The sequence below is a fragment of the Hirundo rustica genome, chromosome 3, assembly GCF_015227805.2.
Source record: "Hirundo rustica isolate bHirRus1 chromosome 3, bHirRus1.pri.v3, whole genome shotgun sequence".
Lineage (NCBI taxonomy): Eukaryota > Metazoa > Chordata > Aves > Passeriformes > Hirundinidae > Hirundo > Hirundo rustica.
In genome coordinates this window covers 42,372,483-42,389,947 of record NC_053452.1, presented here as the reverse complement: position 1 = coordinate 42,389,947, position 17,465 = coordinate 42,372,483, and the positions used below count along the sequence as shown (strand labels likewise).

General features: G+C 35.7%; 1 protein-coding gene across 1 annotated transcript in view; it reads left to right on the top strand.

Annotated features, from left to right (window-relative positions):
- The window catches only part of WDR27 (WD repeat domain 27), a 100,227-nt gene that overhangs the window by 56,651 nt on the left and 26,111 nt on the right, over positions 1 to 17,465 (top strand). Inside the window, exon 23 of the mRNA XM_058420052.1 lies at positions 3,873 to 3,971. Within this exon, the coding sequence (XP_058276035.1) occupies positions 3,873 to 3,971 (99 nt within the window). The remainder of the gene's footprint in view (positions 1 to 3,872; positions 3,972 to 17,465) is intronic.

The following is a 17,465-nucleotide window of genomic DNA, read 5'->3' as shown; positions in this document are numbered from 1 at the left end:
CCCATGTCTTTCAGTGCTTCAGGTAGGCTTCTACCAGTAGCTGCTTGTCATGACTTTCCTCTGATCCACTTGATCTGGTTATACAATGTGACATTTGGAAAAGTGCTTCATCCCAGCCTAATCTCTAGCTCAGGGCTAAGAATCATTTCTTGAAAGGTGGGAGGTAAGGGTCTGAATGCTTTTTAGGCTGAGAAGTGTGACTACAGCACCAAATACACACACCTTGATTATAATGAAGCTGCACAACTGTTTCACAGCAATTTTTGAAAGAAAGGGATGAGCCAGATGGTTGATTTAGAAACAATGTGGAAAAGCATAAATTAACAGAATACCTCGGTTTAACAAACTTTAGAGTTTTGTTCAAAAAATAATGAAATATTATCACATCTATTTTACAGAGTGGAACAGGGACATAAAGATTAAGCCAAAAATGAACATTGTCCTTCCCAAATTAAACTGAGAACCTGGAAAGGAAAATGAATTTTTACTGGATAAATCTGGCAAAGTCTTGTAAGCCACTAGGTTATAATGGAAAAAAAATTCAACTTCACTAAACATGCTTCTCCGTGATACGTTCTCTCGGTTAAAAGATGGAGCATGTTTCTCTGTGAATCACAGCATTTTGTGCTCTTGATTCTTGCTGCCATTGGCTTTGCCTCTTCTTTGTTCCTCCTTCCATTAAAGGGAAGGAGAGTAGGATTGAGGAGAAGAAAGGCAACCAGTTTTACCAGAACCATGTGTCAGTTGTGCAGAGTCCACACGACTTATTGTATGTACCAAACACATGAATTTTGATTTTATTATATACAGTACAGTTCTATTCTGTTTAAGTTCTTATTTCTGACAAAGTTCTGTAGTGTGTTAAAAAAATATTACATATTTGTCCTGTTTTGGTCATTCCCACAGTTCCAAAAGGGATGGATGTTTTCAATAGCTATGAGGAATAGGATTTGATTTTATGATTCAAACACTGGAAACTGTAATGACATTACTGAATATTTTGATATAGTTGAACCATTTTGACAAGAGGTCCTTGGGATTTCAGAGGACTGTTTGGTAAGAATGACTTCTACCTGTTTGCACAAATATGCTTTCTTTAAGAAAGTGTGTAAGAGTATCCTGTTCTGGAAAGTGCAGTGCATCTTGTAATGCTTTGTGCTCACCCTTATTCAGTGTACTCCTTTCCTTTCTGAAGTTTCCCTGGAATGTAGACTTCTACAGCGTCTTATCTCTCATTTTATTGACACTTGCATGCTCCAATTATGTGAGCATGACCTCTGTAGTTTATTCTGGAATTGTGGTGGTGAAGTACAACCTGACTGCAGTCTCTACACCAGATCCTTGTTGGAGTACAAAGGTCATATCTAGCACTCTGTTCATGGAAGGAAGATCTGTTGGAAGTCTGGGCAACCGGGTTGTGCGATATAGAGCGTGACAAAGCCTGGTATGAACAAGAGAGCACAATATTACAGGTACTGAGAGATCACATAAGTGTCAGCATCTGATAATTTTGGAACTAGGTGAATCATAGTATCATCAGAATGAGGAATGGAAAGCCTCTGTGGAGGGAGGAGAATGGATGGATGTGGTGCTACACCCTGAAAAATAAGGGAAGGGTATTATTATGTTAGAACTCTGAATCTTCTCTGTTTAAGCCCTGTAGCTTGGCAATACTGTAACCTGCTTATGGCGTGAAGTAAATAACCCTCTTAATTCTTTTGTGTCAATATAATAACTGGAGGTATTTTCAAGGAGCTTTACTTCAGTTTTTGTATGGTAGCTGCAAAAAACTTGAACTTTCCTGTGTACAAACAGATTATACAAATACATGGTCTTGTACCTTTATTTAGAAGAGAGAATTCCAGTACGTATACATAAAAAACTTTTCTTTTTGTCATTATATCACTTTTACCTTGTTTGGACTCCACTTACTGTTCTGTTCTCTTGTGAGCTGATCATGTTCCAAGTGGTAGAAATCACAATAGCTCTGTTATGGCCATATATTTTAAAACAACCAAGTAAAAATTGTTGCTTTTATACCACTAACAATGACTATTCATTATTACAACAGACTTCCTGGTATATTTTAGACTAGGGAGAGAGGTCTTATTTTTTAAAGAAGGATTTGTAATTTAAAAGCATTTGCTGTATCCTTTTAGGAAGGAGACAATGATTTTAGCGCATTGCTGGAGACTCAGCTACTTTCTCAGTATGGCAATATCTGTGTGTAATGCTACAAAAGATCCAGAGTTTAAAAATGGCTACCTCCATTTCTGTGTGTTTTCAGGTACTTAATTTATGCCAGTAGATGGTTTTAATTCCATACCAGGGTCTGCATCCAGGATATGTGAGATTTATAAAGTGGGCCCAATTAAGTAGATTGACATTTAGCTTCTTCTTTTGCCTCCCAGTGAACATGGCTGTGAATGAAATATTTGACAACAGTCCAATGTTTCTTCAGTGCTGGTTAGGACTAGACAATCTTTGTTATTGAATGACAAGATTTGTTTTTGGAGTGGTGCTTTAAAGGTTTTTCAGAACTGGCATTTGTCCATGAATCTTTTCATAAATCTGGAAGGAAGACTGTCAAGTCCACAAGTTTTTGGGACTTGTAGGTATTTGCTGTCTGCTAGGAGAAGCTCAGCTGCTTTGAATCTGAATGATTAAACTTCTTTTAGGGGACTATCAACAAAAAACCCTTAAGTCACAGAGTAATGGAGTAACGTTCACTATTGTAATAGAGTCTATACACAGTTTGGTTTAGTTTATGTCAGGTTATGTTCTAAATTCCATGTTCATTAATGTCAGAGATTTAGTAAAGATGATGGGTCTTTAATCTTTTTCATTGAAACTTTAGCATTTGGATTGTCATCTTTGACTATTTTTTGCATTCTTCATAATTTTTTCTATCTTTTGAGATACAAATTTTATTTATAATTTACCAAATAAGATGACATGTAATATGTCTGTATTAATATGCTTTGTATATGCACAGTCTATGCTACAAATAATTATTTTACTAGATAAGGAATAATCTAAAACAATCCCATGTGTCAGCATGTGACTCTCACAGGTGTTTTTTATATGGAAAATCTATACTACAGGATTTATTTCAAAACTATTTTTTTTAGTAAAATAATGCTGATATAATATCACAATACTACCATTTTCATAGTATCAGTGTGCCCATGACTTTCAGTGAATTTTGGGGTGGTTTCTTGATGCAGTTTTTCATTGGCACTTTTTCATTATTTGAGGCTGTACCAATAAATTTTTAATTTTCTCCTTGGAAAACAATTTTCCCTTTTTCTTTTAGGAAAAAAAGGCATACAGTATACTTTTTCTCATTGATGATGCCTGCAGCAGTTGCATTATTATTGAATTGATATTGAATTTTATGCTGTTCAATTAAACACAGCAAAGACCTGTGTATAAACTGAAAAAAATTTACTTAAAGTTAGAGTTATCTAATTTAAAAGGTATTAGATTCCACTTAAAATAAAGGAATAAAGGATTTTAATTCCAAAGAATGTAATTTTAAATATATATTTTAAGGGTAATTTTTTACCTGCTTCTTGAAGTACACCTAATGTTTAATTATTTATTGGGGAAAGAGTCCATTATTCTTTCTAAATACTTTTTTTTTTTTTTTTTTTTTTTTTTTTGGTTAAATTTGAGTTAAGTGTTTGCTAAATTATCCCAAATTATAGAAAAAAATTCTAAGATATTGATGAGTTTAATATCTGTCTAGTTATGATTAAAAGTTTCCAACTTCTCTGTAGGCTATATATTTAGTGTTCCTATTTTACAACTTAATGCTTCTAAAATGTGTTTTTTTTAACAGTGAAAATATAAAGTCATTGTTTTTTTAGGCTTACCTATATGAAATGCGTTCAAGCACTTTTTTACATAAACTGGGGAGACACACGGAATCTGTAATCGATGTCAGCTTTAATCCCTCATCTCCACAGGTAAGCAATACCTTTTTTTCCTCTTTGTAATGTAAACATGTAAAATAACTGTAATTTTATAATTTTAAGGTTACAAAATTGCAAAAAAAACCACCCCCAAACCCCAAACCTCGCTGTGGTCTTGCTTTTTATTCTGTAGTCTTCTCTTTTATTTACATGTCAATGTGCTGTGCATCTCTAGGGCTATTCCTCTACTTCCAGCTGTAGTGATGTTATTGTGCCAGTTATAAACTCATGCAAAATTCCACATGAATACAGAGAAAAAATGCCCCTATTAAGGGCCTGCAAAGACATCTTCTTGCCTGGAAACTGTTTTGAACCTGTACCTATTGAATGTTGGGAAAAGGTATATCCTTGTGAAATTACCTGAATAACCTGTTAATTTAGAGAATGTAGGAGAGAAATAAGTGGGGACAGGGAAATGACAAGGGCCTCAGGCTTGCTGGCATTACTCAAAGGCCTGAAAGCTTTAGAAAGCAATATTATTTTTAATGTGCTGTGTCAGAAATGCTATTGAAATATTTGAAAAACTCTTACTGTTCTGCTTTTAGCCTTTCAGATACCCATAGGTGAAAAATACGTCAAAGAAGTTAGGCATTATGTAGTAAAAATTTCTTTCTTTCTTTTTTTTTTTTTTTTTTTTTTTTTTTTTGTGATCATTATACTGTGCTAACAGCATTATATTTCAATGTAATGGTTTAATGGTAGTGCAGCAATATGTTTTCTAAGTTTTATTTTGACACCCAAGCTTCCCTGCAGCTAGTTTATCATGCGAATTCTTTTTATGCTGTTTTTAATCCTGTGGATTTACCTTCTTTGTTTTCATGCATTGAATTTGCATAGAAGCCTTATGCTTTCTAATTTTCTTTTTACTTTAAAGACACAACAGTGGTCACTATATATATTTATATAAGAGCTGACAGTAGCTTCTGTTTATTTCACTGCCTCCTCACCACAGACTGTGATTATACTTGTTACTATTAAAGATACTTATGGGGTAAATAAAATTCCTTTACTTGTTGGAGTATTGTAGCATTTATACATCTCCTTCCATTTGTAAATATAGATGCTAGCACTTCTGTGATTTTAAGATTTCTGGAAATTCTATTCCTTGTGTATATATTGTTTGAACTGAGAAATTGTTGATTGCTATCTTAGGATGAACATTATGTATTTCTGGTCTTTGGATTCAGCAATGTTATAGTCAAATGGTATGGTTTATTAAATTTTGCACCCAAATTAAGAACTGTGCAAGGTTTAGCACTGAACATATTTCTGCGAAAAATATATACTGTAAGAATAGAGCTGACTCTAGTCTTGCAGCATTCTGATCTGTGGTCCAGCTGCTGGGATACATTTTGGTGGAAAATATCTGATTACAGTTTAATTGTTAAAAGTCTAGAGGCTCAATTGCAGTAGTAGTATGAACCAAGGCTTGGAAATAACTAAGTTCAGGAAAATCAGTTGTTGATCAAGAGGGCAGAATCTACAAATAATGTAAAATAAACTTTGGCTGTGGCTCCAAGCCAGACTGGTATGAGAGTGTGACTTGGGGCACAAACCCTTTAATACTGAATTTTATCATACATCACACAGTCAATTAAGTATTTTAGTTAGAGCCAAATCTGAAGTTCAAGAGCCAAAACCCCTTTTCTTGAAGAGCTCTTTCCCAAGAAACAAGGCCTGTGGTCTTGAAACAGCTGATGACTCTCCACATACTCTCCCCAACACTTCCTGTTGGGGGAAAGATGATTTTGTTTGGGGGGAAGATGACTTTGAAGATGATTTTATCAGAAACACTTTACAAAAAAGCAAGGAATATACGAAACTGCTGCAAATTTACAGATGAAATGTAAATTTAATTAACCAAATAATTCTGCATGATATGCACCAAAAAATGCTTTCTAAATAATTTTTTGGAGGAGTTACAGAAACCAAACCAAAACAAAAAGCAAGCCAAAACAAACAAACAAACAAACAAAACGAAGCAAAAACCTACCTGAGCTTTCCAACATAGAATATAGCATGAAATTACGTTGCAAGGCACTAGGAGAAGCTGCTAAGCAATGCAATGATAAGCTTGAAAAGAAGAAAACCACAAATTAATCAGAAAAGAATAATCGCATACTTTGAAAAAGTGACTTTGTATTAGGCAGTCAGAGCTTGCAATACAGGAAGATTTTTGTATACATTGCTACCATGGTTAGGGATTTAAAACTGACTCTATTCTTGTTTCATCCAATGTTTGAATTAATGCAATAAAGTTTATATTGTGCTCTGAACAGCCACTGCATGAAGTCCCATTGCATTCAAAGGGAAACACTGGCAGGAGAAATAGAAATGAGTGAAAAAAGAAAGTGGCTGATGAGTGAAATTCAGACATTATAGCTAGGCTTTCTGCCACAGAAACATCCAGCCATAAGTGAGGTGTTCTGTCAGTGCTCCAGTTCAGTTGTTGCTTGCCCAGCACCTGTCCATGAGGTAGCTTATTCCAACCATTCTTATAACTCTCACTTGCCTAAGTGCTCTTCCAGAAAGGAGGGGAAAACCTGGATGAATATGTCATTATTATAGGGGGCATTGTTGCTTTCATCATATGGTACTCTGCAATGATTGCTATGAAGGCTGGAGAAAGGGAATAAGTAAAATTTGCATTTATCTTAATTTTCAAGATGATTTCTCAGTTTACCTCCTTATTGTCACTCCCTGGTTTTCACTCATTGTTCTAAATTTATGTAGGGAAGAATGTTTACCTTACCAAACCATTTCAACCTATTTTGGAGAATATACATTAAGGTTATTTTAGTGTTTAAACATAATAACTAGTTATTAACTGTAACAACTGTAGTTATTAACTATAACACATTTGAGTCAGTCTAAGTTAAAAAAGGGGTGAACCTTATCTTCCAAATATGGAAACAATAAATAACCTCTGTGTTTTTCAAGCAGGATAAAAACAAATGTGGACACTATTCTCATCTGCTGATTTTGTGAAATTGAATATTGGTATATGCTGTGATGGCAGTTATTTTTTCATGACAGAATCAGGATTTTGAAATCAGCGTGCATTGCTGGTGCCCTGTTGATACACTGAGAGGTAGTTTCATGCTTTTGGTGAGCTGAGCCTGCACTTGAAGTCGGTCAACTGGCCTGACTGAGAACCTTCTAATGCAGAGTATGTTTAAAATTGAATGACAAATCAGAGATCGTCAAGAAAGGGAGAAACTACTTAATGGTTTTCCTATTTAAAGAGAAGCCAGTATGTTCTCATGTGTCTTGCTATCAATTCTTAAACTCTCTTCTCATTTCACCTGTTCTCTTTCATTAAATATTTGTTATGCTGTTTAAGAGTAATGCAGTCTTTGTAGGAATACAGTCTTTGCCAAAGACTGTACTGCAGTTTATGTCTGGTAAGAAGATATATCTTTTAACAACATCCAGCCAAAGGAGTCAGTTGCATTAAAAAGAAAAAAAAAAAAATAGAGCCTCCTGCTGACCTCTTCTGAGGTTGAATGTATTTCTGTCCTTGTCTTCTTGAACTGTTAGCTAAATCTGTGTACTCACATTTGGCTGTCAGTGAAGTGAATGAAGATACGGAGCGGAAATTTCCTCAACTTAATGAATACCATTTTAATTCTTCTATTCAAATTACTGAAGTATCAGTCTGATTAGATTTTATTAGTATTTTATTTTTATTCACCATCATGTTCAATATCCTTCTCTTTTCCATCCTCAAATGTACAGATTTATTATGATGATATTAATAAAAAAAAGAGGCGACAGTAGTTAATACAATTTGTCCTGATCTTTCATGGGTTGTTACAGAACAACTTTTATACCAAGACACTCATGTAAAGCAGTCCAAGGCAGTTGCATGTGCCCTTTCTAATTCTGTAAGACTCTAAGACTTATGAGACGTAGAATTTGGGGTAAAAAGACCTCTTTAAAAGGTAACAGCACATGGAGTATTGTTGAACAAACAAATCATTTTGACATGAATTAAACTTTGTGCTTTTTTATGTAAGATGGTGGTTTTAAAAAAAAATTATTAGCAGTCATTGGCTGATGTAATGTACAAGTCTACAACATGTCAAAAATCTTGAGATAGTCCTCAGGTTTCTAGAATTAAATTGTTCAACATAACCATTCAATTTTCAAACTTCAACAGTTAATTGGATTCAGAAATTAAGTGAAAGCAGAGAAGTGCCAGTCTAAGTATCTTGGGGGAAAAGATGATCTTCAACTCTACCCACCTTTGGGAGATTCTCAAAGTGGGCTTGGTTTCCTACAGTGTCTTGTTTGGCTGCTGCCAGTGGTTATGTTTGCAGATCTTGGCCTTTGCCACCTTAAAAACTACTTTGACAGAAAAGAACGTAGAGCTTTGGGCTGTTCCAGTCTCCTACTACAAGAGTGGCCGAGCCTGTGGGTAGCTAGGCTACTAGTGTGACACAGAAGATGATCCCACTGAATTTATTCCAATCCCTGAGAATTCAAAATTAAGAGTTCAACTCACATGTGTCTCTGTTTATGGCAGAAAGAAATGTCTTTTGCAGTTTCTAATGAACTCCAATATTGTTGTGTATCAATATATTAAAATATGACTTGATGTTGTTTAGTGCAAAAAATTGTTTATGCCAGAATTTTTTTGCAAGTAAATATGAAAACATATGAAGAATTATGGCAGATTTTAAAAGAGAAAGGAAGAGCCTCCTATAAGCTAGAAAGGACAATGTAACTCAGTTTAATCATTGAATACTCCATGTATTTTATGTGTGTTGCCAGCAAAAAACAGCTGTACACCACATGAGTTTTAGATAAATAGGCTTTCAGAGGCAAGCAGCTCAATTCATAGCATAGCTGTCATAAAATCTTTATGAAATTTCTTACAAGGGTAGATACTTTATTGAATGGCACTGCTAGGCTGAAAGGGCTGGTATGGAACAATTGGTTACTCCACTGTTCAAGGTGAATTTTGTTTACTGAGTATCTAGACAGGCTTCCCTGGGGACTGGAAAGAGAGAGGATTGGCTAGGAGCAGGAAGGAAAGGCACTAACTGTATTCATAGGGATAATTTGGACAACAGGTGGCTTCTTGGAAGCTGTCAGGGAGTGAAGAGAGAATGGTGGAGACTAAGAACTGGAGGAAAAGAACATATGTATGGAGCGAAGTGATGATGTTGGAGAGATGAAGAGAGTGCCTAGAGGCAGGGAATGAAAGCCCTAAGTAAGAGATGAAAGCTGCAAGGTTAAGAATTATAGTTTCTGCACTTCCAGTTAAGCCTCTTTTGCTGAAAAAGATAGGAAAAGTGAGATGCCTGTGACCTGATTTTCAGAGCTGCTGAGAACCAGAGGTTGTTCTTGACTTAACAGTTCTGAAAATTGGTGTGTTCAGTGTCTTAGAAAGCAGCCCATTTTTCAAAGGAAATAAAGAGAAGCTTTCAGATGAGATAATCATCACTTGCTCCCTTCACACACTACACAATGGTCTTGTAGGAGCCAATAATGCAATACTGAAAGGGATAAGCAGGAGCATGTAGAAAAGTATTTGTGAAGTGTACTTTGAATAGAGTCTCCTCCTCTGTCCGGAGGAGCTGAGGTGAGGAAGCTTTGCCAACCGGAAGACCTAAAGGACTAATGGTTAGAAATTTGTTCACCTATGGTTTTTTATAGAGAAATAGAATTTACAATTTAGTTCTCTTGTGTAGTACTTTAGGAAGCTGTCAAGGTACCTTATTTTTCTTTCTTGAAAAGCGTTGCATTTAACTCACTCAACAGATAGTATTCATAGAATGGAGTTGAACATTTGCTGATACGAGCATTCTGTGGGAAGTTCCAGTTCTAAAGTTTCTGGGCTTTTCATGTAGAGCAGGTACACAGCTTCTTTCTCCATTTCAATTAAATTCAGGCATTTGCATTCCAAGAAGATTCTCCCTGCTTACATAGTCTTTGAGAAATTTAAAGCCAAATTAATTGGCAGTCGTGATGCAAACGTATAGTGAAAGTGTAACAAATCAGAGTTCAGCCATTAAAATATATATTTAGACGAAATACAAGCAAATTAAGTGTAGAATAAGCTGCATTCTAAATGAGCTTTTGGAAAAGGGAAAGCTAAGTCTTAGCTAACAGATTAAATATTAAAAGAAAAACAGACTTAACTTCTGTCTTAAATTAAAATAGCAACATAAACTGGTTCCAGCTGACTGCTGGAGTATGATATAGTCACACCAAATATCTTGGCCCAACTCCTGGCTGTATCTGAACTGTGTTCAGCATAAAGGGAGAAAGGCGCAAAGCAGAATTTCTTTAAAACTGCCTTTTGTGCCTCTCTTCTTTCAGTCCACTTCATAATGTACAGCAATCTCAGAAATGCTTGATTCTGCACTCCCTAACAAGTTTTCCCTGTGAGCTGATCTGGCAACTGGGGGCATTTCTGCTTTGCCTTGCTTTCAGGTCTGTGCTCTGTGCTGGGGTAGTCAGGGAAAAGTAATGTTGATAAGGGGAAACTGTGCCCCTTTCTCGTATCTCATAGAAATATTCAACATCTGCAATCACTACTGTTCCTAGCTGCTGTGCTTCTGAAGAATGGTGTTTGAAATATTTAAAAATTATGCTAATGCATGCATTAAAATGCTGATATTGCCACCTGATGGGACTGGTTAATCTATGCTTTTTCATAAATCATTCACAATATATCTGTTTGGAATGTTGTGGTTGTTGAGACACTGTGACATGGGTTTTTTTACGGTTTTGTTTTGTTTTGTTTTGTTTTTGTGACATGTATTCTATCCAGCTAGGTATTTGCTCATGTAAGAATACTTCTTGAAAGAAATAGATAACTTCCTGCTGATATATCCTGCCATGCCATGCCATGCCATACCATGCCATGCCATGCCATGCCATATCATACTACACCAGAAGCAAACACTAATCTAGGACTTATTCCAACATTTAATGCCTTCATTTCTGCTCCTCTGCTAACATCTGGGGAGAATCTCACTAACTCTGCCACTGCCTTTTTCTTCTGTGACGAGGTAATGAGTGACCAATACTGCTTATTGCAGAGAGAAGCTAGAACTGGAGAAAGAAAAAATTACAATTATGAAGACTCTTTTAAAATGTCAATGTAATATGTGTGTTATTCTTTAATCTGAATCAAATAATATCTTGGGGTGGAAGGTACATTAAATGCCATCTATTTCCGATCACTCTGCCATGGACAGGGTTGCCGCCAACAAGACCAGGTTGCTCAGGGCCCCATCCAGCTTGGTCTTTAACCCTTCCAGGGATGGGACATCCACAAATTTCCTGGCCAACCTGTGCCACTGCTTCACTACTCTCTGAGTAAAGTATTTTCTCCAAACATCTAACCTAAATGTCTCTTTTAGTTTAAAACCATCCCCCCGATGTGTTATCACTATCCGACAGTATAATGGGTCACTCTTCTTTTCTAAAAATCACTTTAAGTACTGAAAGACCACAACCAAGACGCAGCTATGAGGGACAGCTGTCATTACTGGCCACCACCTGGACATAGAGCCACAACAGTCTGGCTGTGCCCATCCAGATGATTCCTTATTCAACCTTCAAATCCACCCTTCAAATCCATGTCTTGCTAATTGGGAGATAAGGATGTCATGTGGGCCCTTGTCAAAGGTCTTCACACAAGTCTAGATAGATGATAACAGTCAGTTTTCCCTTGTGGACCATTGCAGGCACTCCATCACAGCAGGCTTTCAAATCTTGTGAGGAGCAGCTAAGGACTTTGACCTTGTCTAGTTCGGAGAAAAGAGGCTGAGCAGGGAGCATGTTGCTCTTCATGAAGAATGAGGTGCTGCTCTCTTTGCTCTAGTGTCTGGTGACAGGACATGTGGGAACAGCTCGAAGATGCATTAATTAGAGGAGGTTTAGAGTTGATGTGATGAAACATTTGTTTACAGAGAGGATGGTGAAACATTGGAAGAGGTCAGTGCATCATGCTTTAATATCATGCTTTAATTTTCCGTCAGCCCTGAAATGATCAGAGAATTTGATTAGATGATCCCTGTAGGTATCTTCCAGTTCTGTTCTGTTCTATTCTATTCTATTCTATTCTATTCTATTCTATTCTATTCTATTCTATTCTATTCTATTCTATTCTTTTCAAATTTTAGTCTTTCTATCTCCTCCTTTCTCTAGAAGTACATGCTGAGGAAATCTCTCATATTTCTTCAAAGGCCCGCATTAATAGAAGGGACTGAATGACTAATCATGTTCCAGCCTAGGTGCTGGATGTGTCCCTTTGTAGGAAGAAGGCATGAACCTTCTGATGGATGTGAGAGCTCTGGATCATCTTGTGATGATTTGAAGGACTGAACAAATTTGCAAAAAGCATGTGGGAGGTGTAATCTTTTAAAGTTTGTGTTCATCAAGTTCAGCTGGGTTTCCACGGGATGTCAAACCCCTGCATCTCTGACAATTGCAAGTCTCAAAGACCAAGTGCTCAGTCTGAAGCAGGGTGTGCTCCTGAACTAAATGGCTGCAAAGTTTTTGAGGCGAGCAATACCAATTCCCATTCATTTCCCTGCAGATTTTTTTTTTCTCCTTGTAATCAATTTTAGAAATACCTGATCCATTTTCTGTGGAAAAAAAAATCTAAAACAAGAGAGCTTGTGAACAGCAGTGCTCATTAGAGCAGATTGGTCCAATGCTCTTCTTCAAAATGGTCAACCACCACTGTCTAAAAGTAAGCTTATGAGTTGTGCATGTCTGCTCCTGCCGGGATCCAGGGAGTGTAGGTCTCCTGTGGCTGAGACTGGCATTCCCTGGAGCCTCCAACCACACAGTGTCTTGCCAAGCACCCAGGGGATGTGTCTCAGCTCATCCTGTGCTCTTCAGTCCTGTCTGAGTGATGCTGTAGGTGTGTCCACTTCTGACCTCGTTTCCTTGGTGGGCCTGGGACCTGTCCTGCAGATAGCTGCTCTATGGATGCCTCAGACTAGGTCATAGCTTCTTAGGCATAACTCAACATATAATGTAATTATTCTATTTTATTCTATTTCCTGTACTCACCATGAGTTGATAAAGATGAGACTGTCATTTGCCTGAAATGCCAGGGGTTTTCAGCTCCAAAACCACTTTTAAGGACACGTCACAAAGATTACAAGTGGAGACAGGATTTTTATTTATTTTCTTTTGTCTTTCTGAATCTGTTTCAGAGCCAATGCTCACAAGAATTAAAACTGTCTCACAATCTTCAGATTATTCAAGTTTTCTTACAGCTAATGAAGACATGTCAAATCTTATCATTTAACGGTCTTTTCTGAATCCAAATAATGTGTTAAAATCTATTTATTCATTATTATGAATTACTGAGTATAACTTTATTCAAGATAAAAACTATTTTACAAGCCAATTTTTCTCTTGGCATGACTACTGACTTTGCTCTCATGGCGTCTCCATCTTGTATCTTTCGAAAGTGAAGGAATTATTTTTGTATCAAATATGCTTAAAAAAGGGCTATCTTTTTATCTGGAATTTTTGGGGCAAAGTGAAGCCTTATCTTATTAACAAACTGAAATTCAAGCATCCATTTAGAAAATTATTTAACTTGCTCAAGGGAAATACAGTCCCAAAGAAATATCTGGAATTGTTCTCTACCCATATTTGTGTGAATATATGTGTATATATTTATCATCTATGTTTACCATATCCATTATACCTAGACACATTAAAAATGAACTTAAAAATAATGAAAGAAGCACTTTTCTGATAAAGTGTGAAAGCTGTGAAATTCTACATTGAATTAATAGTGCCAGGAATTTTTTTTTTTTAAAGTTGGCTTTTTTACTTCTACAGATATTTGACCCTGATAAGAGAAAACAGTTTTATTAATACATTTATAATGTGTTGTTTTCTTTACTTTCAAATTTAGCAATTTAATTAAATATGAAATTTTGAAACAAGTGGAAAATAAAATTACTTTGTTTTGCAAATTTCACTAACACTTGTCTTAAAAATTGACTAGTGAAATATAAATCTTGTTTCTCAGTTATGCCAAGATAAATTTCTGGCAAAGGCATTTTATTAGTGTATCCAAAAGCAGATAGGAGTGTTCGTAGTTTTAAATCTCAAATTACAGAATTATATATTCAGCAGAAATATATTTTTTCCCCCTTGCTTACAGTCAAGACAGAATCATCTATGGTCTCACAGTATATATTCAGAACTCAAGGCCATAAATGCAACAGTATTTGCTGGGAATAGACCATGCATTGTGATTAGGGGATAGGAAGTTTCCTGAGTTCTAACACAGGTTTGTCAAGTATGGCTTTCTCGGACATGAACTCTATGGATCACATAAAGATTTAAGGAACTTCCTTCTTCTCTAGCTTCCATTTTGCAGTTCTGTTTTCACTCATCTTTAGGTGTTTTTTCTGTTTGTGCTTTGAGTTTTTTTTCCTTTTAAGCATCTGGAGAAAAAAAAAAAAAAAAGACGGGCCTTTCAGAATGCTGAAATTTGCTGGAGATATTTTAGTGTTCAGAAATTTCATGGGTGAGGTGAAAATTAGTACACCTACTATCAATATAAAAATGTTCCTCACTGGTAAAAATGTTAAAAGAAAAAATATTGATATGCTGATAGCATGTTTCCCGGGATGAGCGATGGACTCCGCAGGGAGAATTATTTCTAAGTATCTATGGCAGTTCAAAAGTTTTGAAAGCCAGCCTTTCCATACCTTTTTTTTTTTTCCCCTAGTCCTATATAGTCTGGCTTATGGAAGGCAGTGAAAAATTACATATAATATTAAACCTTCTATTTTAGGCAAGAGTGCTGATGATGCGTAGGCAGTTTGAGTCCATTAGCCTTTATTAGATCTGTCTCAGCAGTGGGGCTGCAAAGGCACCAGTTGGTCTTCACTGGTTTAAAATAGACCATGCTGAAATGTAACACGTGCCATTGCAAGATGAGATGGTGCTTTTTACAATTAAAATTCTAGGTTGGAGATAGTATGATGAGTGTAGGATAGGAGACTTTGTAGAGCAGAGTAATTGAAATTTAATTACCCACTTTGAATTTGGACAGAATGCTGAGGGTGAGAAGCTTGTAGCAGTTAAAAGCAGCATCTGATTCCAGTTATCAGATTTTAGCTAACCTTTCTATATTAAAGAATTTTTCAAATAAGTGTATGATGCCAAATATAATAAATAGTATAATAATAATAAAAAAGGAAACAGAAATTGTAGAGCTATCATTCTAAGAAAAGGCATATAGCAAGATTACAGTTTATACAAAGATTATGACATAAATGCTACCCTTACAAGGGTACATATTTCTGTTAGAATTCCTTAGGAGTAATACACAGAACCATCAGGCAAATCATGAGAACTTCCAAGAAGATGTACTGTAAACTAAAATTCACACTATACATGGCAGCATTTTATTGTCTGGATCACATAATGTTTTCTCCAGTGATTCTAACTAGAAATTCCTTCCATTCTATTTTCGTGACTGTTTTAATATGAAGTTTGATACAAAAGTGAGAAACTTTTTCATTTTTTTCGTTTGAGAAGCAAAAGTCCAAAAGTCTATTGGAGTACATCAGTTATAACAATAGATTCCTATGAACGTCTGTCATTAAAAAACAAACAAACAAACAAACAAAAAAAAAAGTAGTTACAAAAGTGTTGAAACATCATTTTTTCAGAGGGCTATTTTGGAGAAATATCTTTACTACTCATTGTAAGGTTAAAAAAGTACCTAATGATGGACACCCAAGCTGTGGTATCATTACAGAATTCATAAGGATTTCTGAAAACCCTTCTTTGCCTTGCAGAATACTGGGGTTTTTTAGTGCAAAATATGAACATGGACTACCTTTTATTTTGTTTATAATCTAGATATGATCTGAAAGTTTTGAATAGGCTCCATCTAGCACCTGAAATGCTGGCATATCCTCTGAAATTAAGGTTTTTCCATCAATAATTTATGTAAGCAGCTATGATACATACTGAAAGAAGTGTTTTTCACTTCAAGTGCCTTCTCTTTCCAAACTTCAGACTTTATATTTCGAGGCTGGAACAAATTCTGTCCATGAATGACTCAACTTCAAAATGTTTTGTTTGCACTGCAGAATATGATACACTCTCCATTGGGAAGCCGCTAGCCTGGCATGTTTAGCTAGTTTTCCCGCTGACTTACCAAGTGTTATGCAAGCATTGCTATCCCATGACTTGAACAGCTCCTGTTACTTTTACTTTAAATATGGACACAGAGTTTTAAGTCATCTTATAAATAATTAGGTCCTTCATGGAAATTAACTGCAATATTTCAAGATGCAAAGGTCTGTATGAAATAAATATGATTTTACTTTTTCTTCAAGTATGAGTTATATGCCTTTATTATTTTTTAACAGAATATCCTTTTCTCTTGAAAATATTTAAATATGCAACAAGACATTTAAGATCATGGTTTGTCTTTTGAATTTGCTGTCTGAAAAATATTTTCCAGAAAAAGTTGGATTACCCAGCAATAAAATGAACTTTCTTTCTGTAGACATATAGATACAGGGTGGAATATTTAATGAACAAAATATATTTTGAGTCCTAGGCTGTATTATCCAGGCAACAGAGGATGAGTACCATCCAGAGGAAAAAAAGACCACTGGGAAATAAAGCCTTCAGTTCAAAAGGATAACAAATGAGAGGGTCCATCAGTTCTAGTCAAGATGTAGAATGAAGGGCTTCCTAAGAGCTAAATTTAAGTTACAGGTAATTAGTGGACAATATTCAAACCATGTCCAATATATATAATTTCATTTTTGTTTTTATCATGCTTCTAAGTTACAAATTTCTAGATTTAGAAATTGGAAAGATCTGAAAGTAAAAATAAATTCTGCTACAGTTACAGCTGAGAGATCAGCAAAGTGACTGAGATTTATACAGTAGCTGGTGGGAACAATATTCTGTTGGAATGTAGCTGGACCATACAGCAATTTTCATGACAGAGATGCTCATAAGACAATGGTGGCTCTTTATTAATAGTGATATCGGAGTCTGGAAATGTAAGTAGATTGTAAAAACATACAACCCATATTAATGAATCAGAAGATTTTGTACTTTTCGAGGCTTTCATACATAAAGAGTGTAAGGTATTTGTGACACATGTTGGTTTATGGACTAAATAGCAGGATATAAAAACACTCAAGTGATTTAGGCTTCTAGTTTACAGATCCTTTTTGAAGATGGAATCAGAAGCTGCTCCCAAGACAGTTGTTTATTTACCATTTATTCGTGTGTTAGATCTTTTATTCAGTATTAGAGCTTTTAGTCCTTTAAGTCAACCCATGGAGACACTGTTGTTGAATGGCTTGAGTCACATTCCTCAAGCAAACCCACAATGTGTGGTCATAATATCTTGGAAGTCTGTGAGAGTCCTTCAATAACAAATAGCTCCTCAATAGGATGTATCATGATGGGTGGTTGAAGAGTTTCCTGGAAGGGACTGTTTCAGAAAGA